Source organism: Eschrichtius robustus, chromosome 10 (assembly GCF_028021215.1).
Source record: "Eschrichtius robustus isolate mEscRob2 chromosome 10, mEscRob2.pri, whole genome shotgun sequence".
In the NCBI taxonomy this organism is placed as follows: Eukaryota; Metazoa; Chordata; class Mammalia; order Artiodactyla; family Eschrichtiidae; genus Eschrichtius; species Eschrichtius robustus.
Window position 1 is genome coordinate 57,508,944 of NC_090833.1, and position 22,315 is coordinate 57,531,258.

General features: G+C 39.5%; 1 protein-coding gene across 1 annotated transcript in view; it reads left to right on the forward strand.

Annotated features, from left to right (window-relative positions):
- Positions 1-22,315, forward strand: part of KDM4C (lysine demethylase 4C) — a 418,075-nt gene that overhangs the window by 344,236 nt on the left and 51,524 nt on the right. Inside the window, exon 19 of the mRNA XM_068552402.1 lies at positions 15,928-16,098. Coding sequence (XP_068408503.1) covers positions 15,928-16,098 — 171 coding nt within the window. The remainder of the gene's footprint in view (positions 1-15,927; positions 16,099-22,315) is intronic.

The following is a 22,315-nucleotide window of genomic DNA, read 5'->3' on the forward strand; positions in this document are numbered from 1 at the left end:
GTTTCGTGCTGGAGATTTCTCACTGGGTGATGCTTCACGGTCGGGTAGACCAGTTGAAGTTGATAGCGATCAAATCGAGACGTTAATTGAGAACAGTCAACGTTATACTACGCAGGAGATAGCCAACATACTCAAAATATCCAACTCAAGCATTGAAAATCATTTGCACCAGCTTGGTTCTGTTCATTGCTTTGATGTTTGGGTTCCACATAAGTTAAGTGAAAGAACCTTCTTGACCGTATTTCCGCATGTGCTTCTCTACTTAAACGTAACAAAAACATTCTGTTTTTAAAACAAATTGTGACAGGTGATGAAAAGTGTATACTGTATAATAAAGTGGAATGGAAGAGATCATGAGGCAAGTGAAATGAACCACCACCAACTACACCAAAGGCCGGTCTTCATCCAGAGAAGGTGATGTTGTGTATATGGTGGGATTGGAAGAGAGTTCTCTATTATGAGCTCCTTCCCGAAAACCAAATGATTAATTACAACAAGTACTGCTCCCAGTTAGACCAGCTGAAAGCAGCACTCCACGAAAAGCATCCAGAATTAGTCAACAGAAAATGCATAATCTTCCATCAGGATAGCGCAAGACTGCATGTTTCTTTGATGACCAGGCAAAAACTATTACAGCTTGGCTGGGAAGTTCTGATTCATCTGCCGTATTCACCAGACTTTGCACCTTCGGATTTCCATTTATTTCAGTCTTTACAAAATTCTCTTAATGGAAAAAATTTCAGTTCTCTGGAAGACTGTAAAAGGTGCCTGGAACAGTTATTTGCTCAAAAAGATAAAAAGTGTTGGGAAGATGGAATTATGAAGCTGCCTGAAAAATGGCGGAAGATAGTGGAACAAAATGGTGAATACATTGTTCAATAAAGTTCTTGGTGAAAATGAAAAAATGTGTCTTTTATTTTTACTTAAAAACTGAAGGAACGTTTTGGCCAACCCAATAGTACATTGTCTCATTTGGTCCACACAGTAACCCTCTGTTGCAGGTGTTCTAATTGTATCCATTTTACAGATGATGAAATGGAACTTCAGAGAGGTTCAGCAGTCATTAAAGTTACAGAACCTCCGTTTCTTCAAAGTCAGAGCACATGGTGTGTCATTTAGATGGTGCTGATTTGGCTTCACTTTTCCAGTTTGAGACCATGCCTTGAATTAGTTTACATGGTTTTATTATTTACCTGGGCTTCCTTCTTGGTGACACAGAAAAACTGTTAAAGCCTTTAATTAGTCTGTTTTGATTTGGGGCACGTTGTTAAGAAAATCTTTGCATCTATTTTAGCTATTTTTACCCCATTCACCTACTGTAATGGAGATTCAAAAATCCTTATAGGTAGGAATACCATATAGTAATGCCCCATGTCCCTTGCTTCTCTCTGTTGAAAATGTCCCATCTGAGGTAATTTTTAAAAATTCCATTACCTTATAAATGAATGAATGAATGCTTTTCCTCCTCATTTCCCCTAAATTGTAATTCATTCGAGCATTGTTTGTATATTTTAGGTTCTTTGCATTTTCACATAAATTTAAAAATCAGCTTGTTGATTTCTAAACACACACACAGCTGCTGTGAATGATTGAGATTTTGTTGAATCTATAGGGTCCCCGCCCCCATTTTACTGTTACTACCCAAGAGGCCTGAAGAGCATCTGAAATATAAAAACCCAAAGCAGAGCTTCTAGTGCCAGGCATCCAGGGACTCATATGTTCTCTTACAACTAATGAGATTGGAAATGAGTTGGCAAGAGCTCACATCAGGTCTTTCCTGTCTGCTCTTTATGAAGTATGTTTGCTGAAAACTATTCAGAATAGAAAGCAGGTGGTGCCTACCTGTTGAGAGTTTCCTACATTAACACAGTGAAGCATCTGAAGATGGTTCTCCCATCCCAGTCCCCTTCACTTAGCTCCTGAATAAGACCACCACCTCTGAGGTGAGCTAATGACTCAGATGGAAAAGAAATTCATTTTTTTTCATCTCAGTATCTTCTGCAGCCTGTTAGTTATACTTCTATAGGTGTTAAATTGAATAAGACCTTAAATCTGCTGGGAAACTGCTTACCACCATTTCCCACTGTATTATATGTTTGTACTTAAAACCCCACAAGAAATAAAGTACATGTGAACAAACAGACATGTCGGAAATTAAATACTTGTGACATTTTTATGAGCCTGCATGTGCATTTGTGCTGTAAGAGCAATTGTTTCTTCATGAAGCCCCAGGGATTTAGGTTTTTCTGGGTAAAATATTTTTACCTAGTTCTCGTAATTTTATAAAGAAAGCTTTCATTATTACAAGGCAAATTTAGATGAGTGATTTTTGCTGCATAAGTTTGGTAAAAGAATAATAGTTTGTATTAATTTATTTACTCTAATACCTCTAGGATTTTTTAATAAAATGGATACCTTGAAAAAAATACAATAATATCTCAGTTTATTAATTCATAGAAATTATGGAGAAATAATAAAGTTGAGAAGGCAAAAGGGTTATTGGATATACATGGAAATGTGCTTTTTGGCCTGTTCATTGGATAAGTTGCTTAGCTTTTTCCTTCAACTCCCCAGCCTTGATGAATGAATGATGGATGTACCTGTGAGCCTCTACATATACTATCGTATTTGGATTTGCACCCTTTATTAACATCATTATTACAGATGGAGAATCTATTCAGGGATTTTCCTAAGATAACATCTCTACCCATGACTCATCTCATCAGATGGTGGGTGATTCTCCTTCAGGGTGTGAATGCACATCAGCCTTCACAGGTCCAAAAAGAGAAGACACATCTTGCAAAGCATAGAAATATTCCTTCCTCTACCACACAGAACTCCTCTCTGAGCCCTCACTTTAGAGGTCATGTTTGAACTAAACTCCTCTCTGTTCTCTGTCAAAAAGTCACTGGGGAGAAATGATATTTGAGGTTGCAGTACATATTCCAATCTCAGTGCTTAAGTTAGATTGCTGTTTCAGTTTAGGTCACCCCAAAATTACCCACTTTAGCCTCTATAACTTCACCCTTCACAGAGGTGCCTTCATGGAGTTTCATTTCATTACTATGTCCATTTATTGACAGTATGTACAAGCACCAGACGTAAATAACATTGTTGTGATTTTTATAAAGACTGTTGTTACAAGGTTGAGTGCTGTGCCTTTAAATGTTCCTGGTGATAAAATCTTTTTAACAATTTAGTATCAAGAAAAATTTGTCTGTTAGAGCCTGAGGGAAAAAATAGCAATTTTCTTTCTAAGTTCCAGCTAGAATTTAACAGTTCTGTCAGTTTTGAGCATAAGCAAAGGTGGCATTAGCAGTTCCTGTGACTCTGTCCACAATAGAAATCACATTACCATTGTAAGAGAGATCTCAAAATATTACTATGCCTATTGTAACTTTTTTTTTAAACAGCAGGTTCTTATTAGTTATCTATTATTTTTATTTTTTTATACAGCAGTTCTTATTAGTCATCCATTTTATACACATCAGTGTATACATGTCAATCCCAATCTCCCAGTTCATCACACCACCACCCCTACCCCCACCGCTTTCCCCCCTTGGTGTCCATACGTTTCTTCTCTACATCTGTGTCTCTATTTCTGCCCTGCAAACCAGTTCATCTGTACCATTTTTCTAGGTTCCACATATATGCGTTAATATACGATATTTGTTTTTCTCTTTCTGACTTACTTCACTCTGTATGACAGTCTCTAGATCCATCCATGTCTCAACAAATTACCCAGTTTCGTTCCTTCTTATGGCTGAGTAATATTCCATTGTATATATGTACCACATCTTCTTTATCCATTCGTCTGTCAATGGGCATTTAGGTTGCTTCCATGACCTGGCTATTGTAAATAGTGCTGCAGTGAACATTCGGGTGCATGTGTCTTTTTGAATTATGGTTTTCTCTGGGTATATACCCAGTAGTGGGATTGCTGGATCATATGGTAATTTTATTTTTAGTTTCTTAAGGAACCTCCATACTGTTCTCCATAGTGGCTGTATCAACTTACATTCCCACCAACAGTGCAAGAGGGTTCCCTTTTCTCCACACCCTCTCCAGCATTTGTTGCTTGTAGATTTTCTGATGATGCCCATTCTAACTGGTGTGAGGTGATACCTCATTGTAGTTTTGATTTGCATTTCTCTAATAATTAGTGATGTTGAGCAGCTTTTCATGTGCTTCTTGGCCATCTGTATGTCTCCTTTGGAGAAATGTCTATTTAGGTCTTCTGCCCATTTTTGGAGTGGGTTGTTTGTTTTTTTAATATTGAGCTGCATGAGCTGTTTATGTATTTTGGAGATTAATCCTTTGTCTGTTGATTCGTTTGCAAATATTTTCTCCCATTCTGAGGGTTGTCTTTTCATCTTGTTTATGGTTTCCTTTGCTGTGCAAAAGCTCTGAAGTTTCATTAGGTCCCATTTGTTTATTTTTGTTTTTACTTCCATTACTCTAGGAGGTGGATCAAAAAAGATCTTGCTGTGATTTATGTCAAAGAGTGTTCTTCCTATGTTTTCCTCTAAGAGTTTTATAGTGTCTGCCCTTACATTTATGTCTCTAATCCATTTTGAGTTTATTTTTGTGTATGGTGTTAGGGAGTGTTCTAATTTCATTCTTTTACATGTAGCTGTCCAGTTTTCCCAGCACCACTTATTGAAGAGACTGTCTTTTCTCCACTGTATATCCTTGCCTCCTTTGTCATAGATTAGTTGACCATAGGTGCGTGGGTTTATCTCTAGGCTTTTATCTTGTTCCATTGATCTATATTTCTGTTTTAGTGGCAGTACCATACTTTCTTGATTACTGTAGCTTTGTAGTATAGTCTGAAGTCAGGGAGTCTGATTCCTCCAGCTCTGCTTTTTTCCCTCAAGACTGCTTTGGCTATTTGGGGCCTTTTGTGTCTCCATACAAATTTTAAGATTTTTTTGTTCTAGCTCTGTAAAAAATGCCATTGGTAATTTGATAGGGATTGCATTGAATCTGTAGATTGCTTTGGGTAGTATAGTCATTTTCACAATATTGATTCTTCTAATCCAAAAACATGGTATATCTCTCCATCTGTTGGTATCATCTTTAATTTCTTTCATCAGTGTCTTATAGTTTTCTGCATACAGGTCTTTTGTCTCCCTAGGTAGGTTTATTCCTAGGTGTTTTATTCTTTTTGTTGCATTGGTAAATGGAAGTGTTTCCTTAATTTCTCTTTCAGATTTTTCATCATTAGTATATAGGAATGCAAGAGATTTCTGTGTGTTAATTTTGTATCCTGCAACTTTACCAAATTCATTGATTAGCTGTAGTAGTTTTCTGGTGGCATCTTTAGGCTTCTGTATGTAGACTATCATGTCATCTGCAAACAGTGACAGTTTTACTTCTTCTTTTCCAATTTGTATTCCTTTTATTTCTTTTTCTTCCCTGATTGCTGTGGCTAGGACTTCCAAAACTATGTTGAATAATAGTGGTGAGAGTGGACATCCTTGTCTTCTTCCTGATCTTAGAGGAAGTGCTTTCAGTTTTTCACCATTGAGAATGATGTTTGCTGTGGGTTTGTCATATATGGCCTTTATATGTTGAGGTAGGTTCCCTCTATGCCCACTTTCTGGAGAGTTTTTTATCATAAATGGGTGTTGAATTTTGTCAAAAGCTTTTTCTGCATCTCTTGAGATGATCATATGGTTTTTCTTCTTCAATTTGTTAATATGGTGTATCACATTGATTGATTTGCGTATATTGAAGAATCCTTGCATCCCTGGGATAAATCCCACTTGATCATGGTGTGTGATCCTTTTAATGTGCTATTGGATTCTGTTTGCTAGTATTTCGTTGAGGATTTTTGCATCTATATTCATAAGTGATATTGGTTTGTAATTTTCTTTTTTTGTAGTATCTTTGTCTTGTTTTGGTATCACGGTGATGGTGGCCTCATAGAGTGAGTTTGGGAGTGTTCCTTCCTCTGCAATTTTTTGGAAGAGTTTGAGAAGGATGGGTGTTAGCTCTTCTCTAAATGTTTGATAGAATTCACCTGTGAAGCCATCTGGTCTTGGACTTTGTTTGTTGGAAGATTTTTAATCACAGTTTCAATTTCATTACTTGTGATTGGTCTGTTCATATTTTCTGTTTCTTCCTGGTTCAGTCTTGGGAGGTTATACCTTTCTAAGAATTTGTCCATTTCTTCCAGGTTGTCCATTTTATTGGCATAGAGTTGCTTGTAGTAGTCTCTTAGGATGCTTTGTATTTCTGTGGTGTCTGTTGTAACTTCTCCTTCTTCATTTCTAATTTTATTGATTTGAGTCCTCTCCCTTTTTTTCTTAATGAGTCTGGCTAATGGTTTATCAATGTTGTTTATCTTCTCAAAGAACCAGCTTTTAGTTTTATTGATCTTTGCTATTGTTTTCTTTGTTTCTATTTCATTTATTTCTGCTCTGATCTTTATGATTTCTTTCCTTCTGCTAACTTTGGGTTTTTGTTCTTCTTTCTCTAGTTTCTTTAGGTGTAAGGTTAGATTGTTTGTTTGAGATTTTTCTTGTTTCTTGAGGTAGGCTTGTATAGCTATAAACTTCCCTCTTAAAACTGCTTGTGCTGCCTCCCATAATTTTTGCATCGTCGTGTTTTCATTGTCATTTGCTTCTAGGTATTTTTTGACTTCCTCTTTGATTTCTTCAGTGATCTCTTTGTTATTTAGTAGTGTATTGTTTAGCCTCCATTTGTTTGTCTTTTTTACGTTTTTTTCCATGTAATTGATTTCTAATCTCATAGCGTTGTGGTCAGAAAAGATGCTTGATACGATTTCAGTTTTCTTAAATTTACTAAGGCTTGATTTGTGACCCAGGATGTGATTTATCCTGGAGAATGTTCCATGCGCACTTGAGAAGAAAGTGTAATCTGCTGTTTTTGGATGGAATATCCTATAAATATCAATTAAATCTATCTGGTCTATTGTGTCATTTAAAGCTTCTGCTTCCTCATTTATTTTCACTTTGGATGATCTGTCCATTGGTGTAAGTGAGGTGTTAAAGTCCCCCACTTTTATTGTGTTACTGTCAATTTCCTCTTTTATAGCTGTTAGCAGTTGCCTTATGTATTGAGGTGCTCCTATGTTGGGTGCATATATATTTATAATTGTTATATCTTCTTCTTGGATTGATCCCTCCCTTGATCATTATGTAGTGTCCTTCCTTGTCTCTTGTAACATTCTTTAAAGTCTATTTTATCTGATATGAATATTGCTACTCCAGCTGTCTTTTGACTTCCATTTGCATGGAATATCTTTTTCCATCCCATCACTTTCAGTCTGTATATGTCCCTAGGTCTGAAGTGGGTCTCTTGTAGACAGCATGTATATGGGTCTTGTTTTTGTATCCATTCAGCAAGCCTGTGTCTTTTGGTTGGAGCATTTAATCCATTCACGTTTAAGGTAATTATCTATATGTATGTTCCTATGACCATTTTCTTAATTGTTTTGGGTTTGCTTTTGTAGGTCCTTTTCTTCTCTTGTGTTTCCCAGTTAGAGAAGTTCCTTTAGCATTTGTTGTAGAGCTGGTTTGGTAGTGCTGAATTCTCTTAGCTTTTGTCTGTCTGTAAAGCTTTTGATTTCTCCATCGAATCTGAATGAGATCCTTGCCAGATAGAGTAATCTTGGTTGTAGGTTCTTCCCTTTCATCACTGTAAGTATATCATGCCACTCCCTTCTGGCTTGTAGAGTTTCTGCTGAGAAATCAGCTGTTAACCTTATGGGAGTTCCCTTGTATGTTATTTGTCGTCGTTCCCTTGCAGCTTTCAATAATTTTTCTTTGTCTTTGATTTTTGCCAGTTTGATTACTATGTTTCTCAGCTTGTTTCTCCTTGGGTTTATCCTGTATGGGACTCTCTGCACTTCCTGGACTTGGGTGGCTATTTCCTTTCCCATGTTAGGGAAGTTTTCGACTATAATATCTTCAGATATTTTCTCGGGTCCTTTCACTCTCTCTTCTCCTTCTGGGATCCGTATAATGCGAATGTTGTTGCGTTTAATGTTGTCCCAGAGGTCTCTTAGGCTGTCTTCATTTCTTTTCATTCTTTTTTCTTTATTCTGTTCCGAAGCAGTGAATTCCACCATTCTGTCTTCCAGGTCACTTATCCGTTCTTATGCCTCGTATTCTGCTATTGATTCCTTCTAGTGTAGTTTGCATTTCAGTTATTGTATTGTTCATCTCTGTTTGTTTGTTCCTTAATTCTTCTAGGTCTTTGTTAAACATTTCTTGCATCTTCTCGATCTTTGCCTCCATTCTTTTTCTGAGGTCCTAGATCATCTTCACTATCATTATTCTGAATTCTTTTTCTGGAAGGTTGCCTATCTCCACTTCATTTAGTTATTTTTCTGGGGTTTTATCTGGTTCCTTCATCTGGTACATAACCCTCTGCCTTTTCATCTTGTCTATCTTTCTGTGAATGTGGTTTTTGTTCCAGAGGCTGCAGGATTCCCATTGTAACTTTGAAATTAGGATATTCATAGTTGTTTGACCTGCCACTAGGTATTAATATTTAGTACATTATTAAAGAATTATAGATATTATACCAGAAATTTGTTTTTTTCAATATTATTTCAATATAATTTTTTTTAGTGGGGGAGGATAATGTTGTATTATTTTATGCATTTAAAAACATTTTTCTGAGTAGGGATCCACAGGCTCACAAGTTAACCAAGGGGTTCCATGGCAGCAAACATTCCATTCTCAATGGCCTTCTGGGCACATGTGCATATAGGCTTGCTGGCTCCCTTAGGCTTGGTTCCGATGGTCAGAAAGCTGTGGTGATAATAATTAAAGAAATACAGTTGACTCTGGAACACCATGGCTTTGAACTGCACAGGTCCACTTATGCATGGATTTTTTTCAATAAATATAGTACCTGTATTTTCATTTTTTAGATCTTTAAGTGTGGAGAAAATTTGTGTTTGATTAGAGATCACAGTATGTGGCATCAAAAGAGTCCTGATTCCATTCAAACTGTTTCAGCTTCCTGCCCTTGGTTGAGTCATGTACTAATTCTTTTGTTTTTGAGGCCGAGATAGCACTATGCAGATATTTTCACTGTGAAGGGGATCAAGGTGCCCCTGACCCCTGTGTTCAAGGGACAACTGTGTATAATGGAAAGTACACAGAAGTACATAAAGAATCAAATAGACAAAATCCCATTACCTAACATTGTATATAGCTAACAGTTTAGTATATTATTTTCTTAGTACATTTGACCCTTGAACAACATGGATTTAAACTGTGTGGGTCCACTTATATGTGGATTTTTTTCCATAAATACATACTGAATTCTGTACAATCCTTGACTGATTGAATCCATGGATATGGAGTGCCGACTGTAAAGTTATATGTGGGTTTTTAACTGTGCAAGGCCGGGGTGTGGTTGACGCTCCTAACTCCTGCATTTTCCAAGGGTCACTGTATTCCTTTTTCTAAGTTGTGTATGTGACAAACCATCCCAAAACTTAGTGGCTTAAAACAATGACAACTCTTTAGCTGCTGATTCTGTAGGTCAGAAGTTAAGGCTGGGCTCAGTTGGGTGGTTTTTCTGTTTCAGGCTGGTTGCCTCATCTGTCTGTGGTCAGCTGCAGAACAGCTTGCCTTCTTTTGGCTGGGTTCTCTCATATGTGTAGGGCCTCAGCTTTGGTCAGTGTGGTCTCCAACCTGCCAGCAGGATAACTTGAATTTTTTCACATGACAGAATCTGGGGTCCCTAGGGAGACAGCAGAAGTGTGCAAGAGGCTTTGAATTTGCACACCGTTACTTCTGTTGTATTCTTTTGGTCAAAGCAGGCTAAGCCACAAGCCTAGCTCAGATTTGAGGGTTGGGGAAATAGACTCCAGCCCTAGATGTGAGGAGCTGCAAACTCACATTTCAAAGAATGTGGAAAGAGGAAGGTGTGAAGGTATGTGAGCATTTTTGCAATTTACTGCAGTGTGTATGCGTGTCATGTGTGTACACATAGGAAAACTGAGAGCATATGCAATTATACATTCTGCACTTTTCATCTTCAGATAGGCTCCAAATCCAAGTTGCTAATTCAACTCTGTGATTATACTGGGTAGATTAAATGAAGTGCCTCAAAAGGTATGTAGAACAGAGGAGGTTCTAACTCAATAAGTCAGTTAGAAAAGAAAGAAATGTAACTTCTCTGGGAACTGCTTGAATTCCATTAGTCTCACTTCCTGGTTAGTTTTATTTCTCCTCTGATTTCTTTCCACGTGTGTTCTCCTGGTTGATGATACCAAGGCACTTGTGGTGGGCGAGCATCTGCTTCTGGGCCCCACTTCAGCCTCTCACCAGCTCTGAGATCTTGGAAAAGTCACTTGACCTTGTACCTCAGTGACTTCATCTGTTTAATGAAAATAACAACTGCTTCACAGTAATTGGGAGAGTTTAATTAACTCATGTGTATGGACATGTGTTGGTAACATATCTGTGTTATGTGTACCAGTGACTCTTTGATGCTTTTGCAAAATGTCTGTAACATTTTCTGAGTTAACATTTTTTTTTTCACATCCCCAGAATTTTGAACTGGTTCTAGCTTTTCTTTAAGTCGTGTTTTTTCTTAAACCACTGTTTGTTGATTTCTGCTTAGTGCATGTTAAAGAAAATGTGACTTTCACCAGCCTTAGCCTGTGCACTAATCTTAAAAAAACATAGCCACTTCTATAATCTGATTGAGCCCCTTGCATAATGTCCGTCTTCTCTGATCAGAAATGACATTCTTAACATCAATAGATTCTTAGGCTTTTCTGACAGGAAATATTATTGAGGATGTATAATCAGTTATGGGATATGCTTGTCAATAAATTTTTCCTGCAAAAATAAATCAGAAATCATATTAAAGTAACATTATGAAAAAAATCTGTTTTCTTTAGTACTCCCCATGAAATGGTCATGCTTGAGGCTTATGAAAATTTGTATTTAGATGAAGGCTGTATATTTAATTTGTGTGCTGGCCATCTTTCCAACCAGCCAGTTTGCATAAATTTCGTGTCCTAGCAGGAAGAAAGTGGTTGTGGTCTAGAATCAACCTTTTCTCTGTCAAGTCTTTGTCACTTTTCTTTTCCCTTGACTGGCTGCTTCTACTTTCCAGACCTTGTGAATCTCACTATAAACCTTCTTTATTTCCTCCCCTTACCTACATACATGTCTACCCACCCTAAGAAAGAGGAACTTCTTCCTAAAACTCCCCTTTGTTTCTTTTTGCCCTTTTCTGGACAGTAAATAATTAGAATTAATCTTCTCCCATTTAAAAAATGTGTCTCTACCCCTCCTCACAGTTCATTTATTTAGTTTTTTCCTGTTCATTCATTTTTCCATTCATTTATTCATTCATTGTTCATCTGACAGCAACAGTGTTGTATGCAGTGTACTGGGTGCCACAAATAAAAAGACAAAGAGGTCCTGGCACTGACCTGTGGATTCTGCCCTGTTATAGGAGGGATAGTCAGTGAAAGTGACATTTGACCAGAGCCTTAAGAGAGTTGTAAACAAAGGCTTTGAGAGCCTTGGTGGTGGAGGGAGGAGACCACATTATTATGCCTTCCTTCCTAAGAACCATAGCTATGTGCCCCTGTTTGACAAGAATTAGAGTCAGAAGGGGATGAGATAAAGAGCAGGACAGTGATTATTTAGAGCTGGATTGAGCCTTGTCATGTGAAACCAGGGTGCTGCACAGTTGTATATGCTAGTTACTGGGGTACGGTAGGGAAGAGTGGTTTATTAACCTGGGGCTAGGTTCTCACATATGTTCTCCAGTTCTTAAAACGAAGCCAGTTAACAGTTGCCGAGAGCCAACTGCCTATGAGTCTACGCATTTTATGTACTTCATCTTATAGGAAACCTTTAATGTAAGTATTATTGTCCCTTCTACAGATGAGCAAACTGAGGCTGCTAAAGGTTATGTAACATCCCCAAGATCACACAGCTAGGAGGAAGCTGAGCTTATAATTCAAATCCAAAACATTGTTTCCTTAGAGGGTGCATTCCAATTTTAATAAAATATGCACAATGAAACTATTATCATAGTAAAACACAGTACGTGCAATTCTGACTATGAGTGTTTTTAAGGTGGTTTGACAAAGAGGGACAGCATTTGCAAAAATGTGCTGCCAACATGAAGCCTTTTCTGGCCCTAATCCAGGTCACTAAGGACCACTGTGTTCAGCCAAACAAGTTGCAACCTTCGCCTCCTTGGGTCAATTGTAACTGATACAATCTTTTTTTTTTATTTATTTATTTTTGGCTGCATTGGGTCTTCGTTGTTGTGTGCGGGCTTTCTCTAGTTGTGGTGAGCGGGGGCTACTCTTCATTGCGGTGTGCAGGCTTCTCATTGTGGTGGCTTGTCTTGTTGCGGAGCACGGCCTCTAGGCGCACGGGTTTCAGTAGTTGTGGCACATGGGCTCAGTAGTTGTGGCTCACAGGCTCAGTAGTTGTGGCGCACGGGCTTAGTTGCTCCGCGGCATGTGGGATCTTCCCGGACCAGGGCTCGAACCCGTGTCCCCTGCATTGGCAGGCGGATTCCTAACCACTGCGTCACCAGGGAAGCCCTGATACAATCTTAAGCAGCAGTCATGGGCCCAATTTTGGAGTTACAGAACTCTGCAGACTGTGCCCTCACTTGAATTTATTATTACATCTAAGTTGTTCTCTTACTTTGAAAGGTTAGATATATTTAAAGGGGTTGGGCAGAGGAATGAAGTGGGAAACTAGGGAATTATTTTGGCATATGTAGGGTACTGTGGCCTAGCTGTTAAAGATTTCTACTTCAAGCAAAGTACGTTTAAATCACTACAGGCTTCTTGCTCTTGTCCTTTGTCAAAATGTTTACACAGCTAACTACACCTAAAGGCACAGAAAAATTTCCCAACCAACCTAGCAATCAGTAGGGAATGATTTCAAGAAGGAAAAGATCCTTTTGTTTTGTTAGGCATGTGAGAAACTAGATGGCAGAGCTCACTCTACAAGGAGGGGACTCTTAGGAACACGTTTGGGAGAGAGTTGGCCCTCTGCCCAAGTCATGAGCATCTTTGTCTGTAGGCCCTCATCTCCCACCTGGAGATGCCCCTTCTCCCCTAAAAGCCACACAGACCTGGATCATTTTTCTTCTATGCTTAGTCCTCTCAGTGGCTTCCTTAGGCTCACAGGGTAATATATAGACTCCTTAGGATGGCATAAGAACTGCTCTACTCCCCTCTTCCCCCATAGCCTGACCTCTGGGCCCCAGGCCATTTCTAAAGTCTTCTCCTTCCTCCACTCTTCCCCTCCCACACAACAGCAGATCTCTTGCAGTTCCCAGAACAGAATGGGCTGTTTCCTGCTTCTGGGCTTCTGCTCATGCCCATTACTTGGTGCTTGATTGCTCTCCTCCCCTAATTCTGCCTGTGAGTATGAAGACATGCTGTAGATGGCATGCTAGAATATCACCAGTCTTGAATCATGCCACCTGTAAGAGAACTTCATGGCACGTACCTCTGTGGGCCTGTTTCAGGGAACAGGAATCAAGTCTTAGTGGTTTTTGTTTGAGTCCCCAGCACCAGGGGAGGTGCTTGGTGTCCACTGGCTGGCAACACATGACTGTTGAAGGAATTAGTGAATCATTAACTCTCTGGGCATTTCTTCTTTGGTTTCCAGAAGGAAAAGATGAAGCATAGCACTTTATATGTTTCCTACAAGGTGTTTTAGCCTTTTTTGAAATTCAGGGAAAAAATAAGTAAAACCTCTAATTAAACCAAGATTCTGAATTGATGACACTTTATTTCCCAGTGATGTTATAAATACCGCTGCCAGAAGACACTGGGGTTTAATGAATCTTGGCTTTCTGTAGGTTAGGGGTGACATGTCAGACTAATGTTGGTATCTTGGGGATCTTGAGACTGTGCCTTCTAGGGCCCATTTAGCAAAGGTCTTGAACCTTCCCAAGTGCTTGATTCAGGGCCCCCCTAGTGGGTCAGAGCTTGTGGCATCAAAAGAATAAGGGTGATGAATGAGACTTGGAGCTGGGGAGTAAAAGGGACTGAATGTTTGAGAGCAGACTTCCTTGTAAGATGTTGACTACCCTCTCCGCCTGGCAGGAATGGGGTTTGTATGAGTTCCTGACAGGGAAGCAACAGCCTTATTCTGAAAAATAAAACAAAGCAAGCAAGCAAGCAAACAAACAGAAAGCCCCAAATACAGCAAGCTAACGTTTCTGGAGTACTTACTCTGAGCCCAGCACTCTGCCAAGCATTTCCTGAAGCATTTATCCTGAAGCCTTCTGCTTCCATAGCATGACACAAGTACTCTGAGACCTAGTCCATGGTTTTCCATGGTTATACATATGTGCATGTATACCTGTAGTGTGATAGTGTCTGTGTGTATGTATACATATACACACACACACACATATATCTACATGCATATATTTCTTTGCTCTGTCTTCTGAAAGGGTCAAGAAACAAAGGTGCTATTGTAGTAATAAACACACCTAAGCACCTGGATCTTATTCTCTAATATCACTGCCCTCTAAAATGAACCACACTTCTCAGGGAAATGTTAATTCCAGGGCTGAGGCAAGATGATCTTGAGACATCTTGTTAGGCCAGAAAGTAAGGAACTGATAAAAAATAAAAAGACATCTTAAGGGGCACAGGAAAACAGATTGAAGAGGCTTCTATTGGCCAAATCTGAGATAATCTGAGCACCAAAATTACTAACTATAGTATGAATTCTAAACAGTTGGGGAGGAGGAATTAATAATTCCATACTGATGATGGATGGATGGATGGATGGATGGATGGACGGATGGATAGATGGGGGGAAGGTAGGAGATTTTTGCTTAATAACTGCCAGGTGCCAACTGGTAAATGTGGAGGGAGTGCTGGAGCAGGAAAAATCAGCATATCATCACCATCATAGTAAAATTGGATCAAGCAAGACTCATCAATGGTTGCTAAATCTAAGCAGAAATGTGGAGGAACAGGATATTTACTTGGTGTTAAAGTCCCTCCCACAGATTGCTTATTAGTTGGAAGGGAAAAATAGTCATTACAAAATGAAGAAATTGGACTACTCTTTGACCAGGATTAAAATTAAAATCACCATTGAAAGGTGGACAAACATGTGCCTCCAGATGTGATAGCCTGAGAAGAATACAACATTGTCTCTGTGGTATTCTGGCCAGGAATGTATAACCTGAATCTAATCATGAGGAAACATCAGACATATGCTCTACTGAAAAAGCAGGGGGAGGGAGAGCTGTATCCTTCAAAAGTATCACGATCATAAAAGACAAAGAAAGGCTGTGGAAATGTTCCAGATTAAAGGAGGTCAAAGAGACTTGGCAAGTAAATGCAGTATGTGACTCAAGACTGCATCCTGTACATAAAGGATGGGGGACATAAAGATCGTTATTGGCTCACTTGACGAAATTGGAATATGCATGGTTGATTAAAGTATGGCATCCATGTTAAATTTACTAAAGTTAGTAACTGTACTGTGGTTATGTAAAGGAAAATCCCTGTTTTTAGAAAATATACACTGATGTATTTAGGTGTTAAAGCCCATGATTATTTGTAGCTTATTCTCAAATGGTTTGTGGCGTGCACACACACACAATTTTATATATACTTAAATATACACATATGTAAAATAGAGAATAGGCAAAAAAAAAAGGGAAATGGTAAAATGTTAACAATAGCAATAAATAACAATAGATGAACCTGAGTAAAGGGTCATGAGTATATGTTTGTTTTTGTATTATTCATATTCTTGCAACTTCTGTTTGAAATTATTCCCCAAAAAAAGGTTTAACAATTAAAAGTGTATATCATGACCACACCAATGATGTTTTCTAAATAAATATTTCTTTTATTTTCTGTTCTTTCTCCTGTTTCTTTTCTCTCCTCTTTCTCTGCCCCTTCCTTAGAAGTCCAAGGCTGGCGAGAAGGGCATCGCCGTGGGGCAGACGGTCATCACGAAGCATCGCAACACCCGGTACTACAGCTGCAGGGTGATCGCTGTGACGGCGCAGACCTTCTATGAGGTCGTGTTTGATGACGGCTCCTTCAGCAGAGACACATTCCCCGAGGATATCGTGGTGAGTAAGGTCCTGGGTGCCTGCTCCCCAGTTTACTTTTTGTGTAACTAAACCAGCTGAACCTCTCGGGAATCTTTACTTCGGCTCTTGAAGTAACTCATTTCATTTAATATTTGATTCAGGTGTTCTGTTTTCCTACCACAAAGAGTATTGTTTTCTAGGAGGTTCCTTAGCCGTCATTATTCTAAATAGTAGATGAACTTAGACTCATCTTCCCAAATTCTTTTAACTAAGTGAAAAATGTGTGTGGTCAGAAACATAAAATGTGAATTCACCTGTTCTTTTCTGTTACAAAGTGTTTACATATTTGAATTCCTTTATTCTTTTTCTTTCTGCTTAGCTGGAGAATATGGCTTTTATTAATCTGACCTGACAGTGACATCTGTGATCAGACAGAAACATCTGTGGATGTTTCATATGGGAGTAACAAAAATCACGCACGAAAAAGGCTCTGACTTTTACTGAGTTTCTTAACTGTGGTCTGGAGTGGGAAACATGCATGCCAGTCTGTCTGTTTGTGTGTCTCAGGGACTTGCTTTTGAGCAGGATGTTTCACAAGAAAAGCACTTTCAGCAGAAGGTTTTTTGAAACTGAGATCCAATCAGATAACTGAGACCAGGGTTAGTCTTCTGGTCATCTTGTTATCCCTTCTTCATTTAAGGGAAATGTCCATCTGGGGAGCCAGGCCTCACTAATGTAACTTCTGCCTTGTCCTGGGTCTGTTGATGATATGCCCTTGTTTGTATTTGGAAAGATGTTATTCTTTAAAAGTAATAATTATGCATTATGTGCAACTGATAATTAAATGTAACCTTATGAGGTTGCTCATAAATATTTCTAGAATTTTGGTCTCCTGGGGCCGAAGAAACATTGATTCAGTTAGCTTTGTTAGGCTTACTTCTCTATGCCTTTAAGAAGGACAAGTATGTAAACAAAAGTTACCTTATTTGAAAGATTTTAAAGCAGATGAGTTTAAACAAATTAAAAATCCCAGGACTTGATCGTACACCAAAAGGGTGAATTGTGTTTCTTTGCAGAATTCCACCTGGAGCTTTGCTTTACTGCACTGCCATTGCTCTTCATAAGCAGCAGCCCTTAGGTACCATGCTCCCCTTGTTAGACTAGGCCACCCCTTCAAGCACGCAGTATCTGCTGTGTGCCAAGCGTCACACTGGGTGCTGGTAGAGATAATGAGAAAGAAGGTGTGATTCCTGCTCAGTCTGGGGGGAGGCAGGCTGGTAAATAGGTGCTTTCTAGACAGTGCAATAAATGCTATAAATGAGCCAGAAGCAACTTCCCACCTGTTGGGGTCAGGAGACTTGAGTCTGAGAGTCCACAAGGTCAATAAGGGCTGACACTGCCGGACATGTACCACATGCTGCCAGGACTGCTTCAGGAGCTTGACACGCATGAATCATTTCATCCTCACAACCTTACATGCTTACAAGCCAGATTTTCTACATCTGGTTACTGAAGAAACTGAGGCACAAAGCAGTAAATAACTTTCTCAAGGTGACCCACAGCTAGTTAAGTGTCAGAAAGCGTATTCAGTCCCAGAGTTGGGCTCCAGAGCCTCTGTTCTTAACCCCTGGGAAGAAAGGACACTTAGAGTGGAAGATGAAGAGGTATGTGAGGGCAAGAAAGGCAAAGAAACGCGCAGGCTCTCGTCAGCCCTGCCCAGCCTACACACTTATTTCAGAATCAGTCAGCCTTCTTTTGAGCAGGCTGTCAATATTGAGCCAGCCAAAGAGAGAAAACTTTGCTGGGGAGCATATTGGGGATGGGACAACAGACTTCTGAGCACTGATCCCAAAACCTGAGCAAATAGTTAGGTCTTTATCCATGAGAGTATTTAATGAATCCTAAATTCCCTTTCACTTCACGAGCCTCCACACACCCAGTTGGTCTTAAGCTTTCTTGGATTGTCTTCTACTTGTACGTTGGAAAAAAGTGGCTGTGATCCTAGGAGTTTTTTGAATCCACAAGCCTTCGCTTTGATAACTTCGGTTCCCACTCTCTGTGAACCCAAACAAGTTTGGTTTAAAGTATTTGTGGGTGTTGTGAGAACAAGGCTGTAAAATTTATAAGATTGTTCAGAAGCACCTTGGCATTTAAATCAACAAGAATGGAAAAGCAAAAATTCTTTACAGCTTGATTAGCTATTACTTAGCGTATATGATAAGGATTTGCGGTTTAGCAGTGGGGCGTTTGTGTGTACGTGTGTGTGCGTGTACGTGTGTGTGGCCACAGCTCTAGCCTTGGAGGGAGGCGGTGCTCATGGTGGCGTGAGTTAATGTAGATTGGAGAGGGGCATCTGTATGAATTTGCGTGAATGATAATATTTTTCAGGGAAAAGAATTATAATTGTCTTTGTGCAGGTCTTCTCTCTTTCATCCAGCCTTTCCTCCCTCGATATTCCCCACCGCCCTTTCCTGTCTGGTACATTTTTGGTTACTCGTTCCAGGCCTCTTACACCAACCAAGTAGGAATATTTGTCATGCTGTATTTTCAAATTTCACATACTTTCTAATAATGTCACTGTTTGTTGGCTGCTGTGGCCTCTTCCTCTTTGTTCTCTTGGTGCTGAATGAGACATCCCCAGCTTTCCTTCTTTGGTGGTGCCATAGGGAAGGTTTTATTTTTCCTTATAATATTGTATTAGGGTTCTCCAGAGAAATAGAACCAGTAAGAGTAGTGTGTGTGCGTGTGTGTGTGTGTGTGTTTAATATATTACAAGTAAATATGTATAATATGTATGATTTATTATAAGTAGTTGGCTCATGTGATTTCGGAAGCTGAGAAGTCCCAAGATCGTAGTCAGCAGACTGAAGATAGGAGAGCAGATGGTGTAATTCTAGTTCAAGGGCCAGCAGGCTCAAGACCCAGGACGAGCGTCAAGTCCAGAGTCAGGAAAAATCTGAGTCCCAACTCAAAGCCAGTCAGGCAAGAAGAATTCCCCTTTATTTGGGAAAGAGTCAGCCTTTTTATTCTCTTCAGGCCTTCCCTTGGTTGCATGGGCCCTAGGAGGATCGTCTGCTTTGTCTATCAATTCACATACTACAGTCATCCAATAACACCCTCACAGACTCACCTCGAATAATGTTTGACCAAATACCTAATATCTGGGCACCTGTGGCCCTGTCAAGTTGACGCATAAAATTAACCATCACATATGTATTGTCCTGGGGCATTTTAGGAGACTGCTTACCTTGTGGTGCCAGAAGCGCTGACTCATAGGCAGAATGTAATTTCCCTTTCTGTAAAGCAGCCACGCTGTTTTTGTCGGTTTGCAGCACTCTGTAGATCCACTCCATTAGCTATGTGCTCCGTCCTGCTCATCATCCAGGTTCCCAAAAGGCAAAGTCATGGATTTTATAAAGCAAGCTTTTAAAATTTAAAGGACTGTCAGGGATGGATTGGGGTCTGTGTTTCCCACCGAAATTAATGAAAGCTACATGATTAAATGCCCTCATAGTATGTCAACTAGACTTCACTTGGATATGGGGAATTTGATGTTATATTTCAAAACATAATGTATGTGTATAATTATGTATGTTATAAATATATTCACATATAAATCATATATATATATTTTTAAAAATGCTTTGCTGAAACCCTTTGGAGAGATAGGGGTTTTGGGAAGCATGAGCCACCCATTCTCCTTGCGTGGCCCTGCAATAAACCTATCTTTGCTCCCCCCCAGAAAAAAAAAAACGTACTTATTCTCATATGTGATATAATGTAACTACGTTTATATCACCGTTTTTCAGCCCATATGGGTTAATTCTTATGATTGTCCCACTTCCACTTTTGATATCCATCAACATCAGAACTGTCTTCTGGGAGATGGGAACGCTACTTGGTTCCCTAATGGGGAGTTTCATCAGGACATAAGAAAAATGTGACCAGGTCTGCCTCTGTCTCAGCATCTTGCAGATTGTGGCAGAATAATTATTTGTGTGGAAACATTAAATGTATTCCATATTCCTCAGAGAAATCTTGTTTTCATTAGATAATATACCTGTGCCGTCTGAAGCTGGGGGTAGAAAATGATTTTTTCTTCTGTTTGTCTGAAAACTCTCTAATCCACACAATGTGCTTAAACGTGCGTGAGTGCTTTTGGGAAGGCCCTTTCATCAAATGCAACGTGATGTCAGTGTGACTGGCTAGCGGAGAACCAGCTTCTCTAAGCTGCGGGTACTTGCTAACTAGAACTGCCGTAAGGGTACAACACAATTTCAGTTTTTTAACTATGAAAATAAAATCTAGAACATCAAGTTTAATTATCCCAAAGTGTTTATTTACATATAACATAGTCTTTTATGAAGCCTGATGCTTTAGTAAAGAAATACATTCCCTTATTTATAGAATCACTGATTATGATCACTTTATGCTTCCAACAGAAGAGAAACCTTTAATGCAGGCTGGCCTATCCATGTTTGAAAATAAATTTGCTGGGCATTAAAATGCCTTTGTTAGGGTTATGTGACTAGAGGGAGTGTTTGGAGTTGTAGAAAGAAACATTCTTTGGACTACCAGAAAATTTCTTTCCAGACCTAGGTACTTTATTTCTGTGATAGCCAGAAAAATGTCCCGAATCTTTTCTCTCAACAGTACACCTGCAGGATATGTGTATCAGCCCAGTTAAACACAGCATGCAATCTGTAGCTGTCAAGGGAAGTAACAAAAGATGTATTGCTACACGCCTCCATCTGTCAGTCTGTGAAATTGTGACACACTTCCTGATGAATTTTTTTGTAGTCTCCTACTATTTTGATGGGAATAAAAGTTGCCCACAGGAGAGAATTCAACGGGCATGGTGATTCCAGGGCCCCCTATTACCCTTTGCTAAAACCTGGGATCCTCTGGCATGCCTATGATGACCCTAGAATGATGGCTGCTTCCCTTCCTCTGCACTTGGAGCTCATTTCGAGGGAGGAAGGTGGTGCAGTGTGATCCGGATAGTTTTAGGACAAGCACTTAACATTCACCACTGGGCTTGAGAAGAGAAACAGGACCATTTAGAAATTCGACAGCAAGAGTCCATCACTGAAATTTCCATGAAGACTTGCTACATTTTTCAGCGTCCTTTGAAATGTGAAAAAAGCACGAGAACTGTACACTTCAGGATTCTAGGGATGGACTGTCATGGCCTTTAGTTTTTGTGGGCTTTACAGTGCAAACTGAAATTCTTAAAGCTAATTTTTTCCTCAGTTATAGGCAGGTTGCTCAAACCTGTTTGAAGCCTGTTTTTTCCCCCACTAAAAAGGGAATAATAATTTATACCTTCTGAGGTTATTGAAAGGACTAAATGAGCTAATTTACCATGTAGCTAAATGCCTACATGGTAGGCACAAAATCAAAATTTTTAGGTAATTAACTTCAGTCTGTAGAACTTTTTTTTCCCTTTTTCCTCCCCCATCTAGTTTACGCTGCCCTTTTCTGGTCTTGATGAAATTTGGTTAGAAGATGTGTCCTTAGAACTTTATTCCTACTTGTTAGGTTAAATGGGTATCTGTACAGGTGAGATTTCATTGAGTCAGATTACTGTTTCCACTTGCTGTAAAGCAGTCCTGGCATCTTTAGACTTTATAATAACCCAGTTCTCTGCATTTGTGCATGTATTTTTCTGCATGTTTAAAGTGTTATTTCATTGGCTTTTCATGACAAACCTGGCTCCAGAATAAGTTCGTGCTCATTTCATAGATGTGATACTTGCCAAGTCACAAAAACCCTATGATTTGTGCGAGTTCCCCAAATTAGGGGTGACAGAGTCAGGTGCAGAATGTAGGTTGGCCCCCTGCATTCCATTGCTTGTTGCCTCTGTGCTTTGGGGCACCTTTCCAGGAAGTCTGCTCTCTGTGACTTCAGCGTCGCTGTGGTAGAAGACCTTGTACCTAACTGCTCAGGGTTCAGCACCTCCACAAGTCCCCACTTGGCAAGTGTAGGCGTAGGGGTGACTCTGGATGTTCAGGATACAAAAGAAAGTATCTGAGGGTGTTTGAGAAACTAAGAAAAAAGTTTTCCAAGAAACTCTATCTTATGTTATAGGATCCTGGGAAGTGTTTTTGGATTCCTGTTGGCTTCTAGATTGTGAGGTACCCTGGATTTTTAAGTCAGGTGGAAGTCACGCCCCATCCCAGACCATCTGTGTTATGTGTGCTCCAGACTGATGCTCCCCCCCACCCACCCCCAGTCTTGATTCTTCTAGAATCAA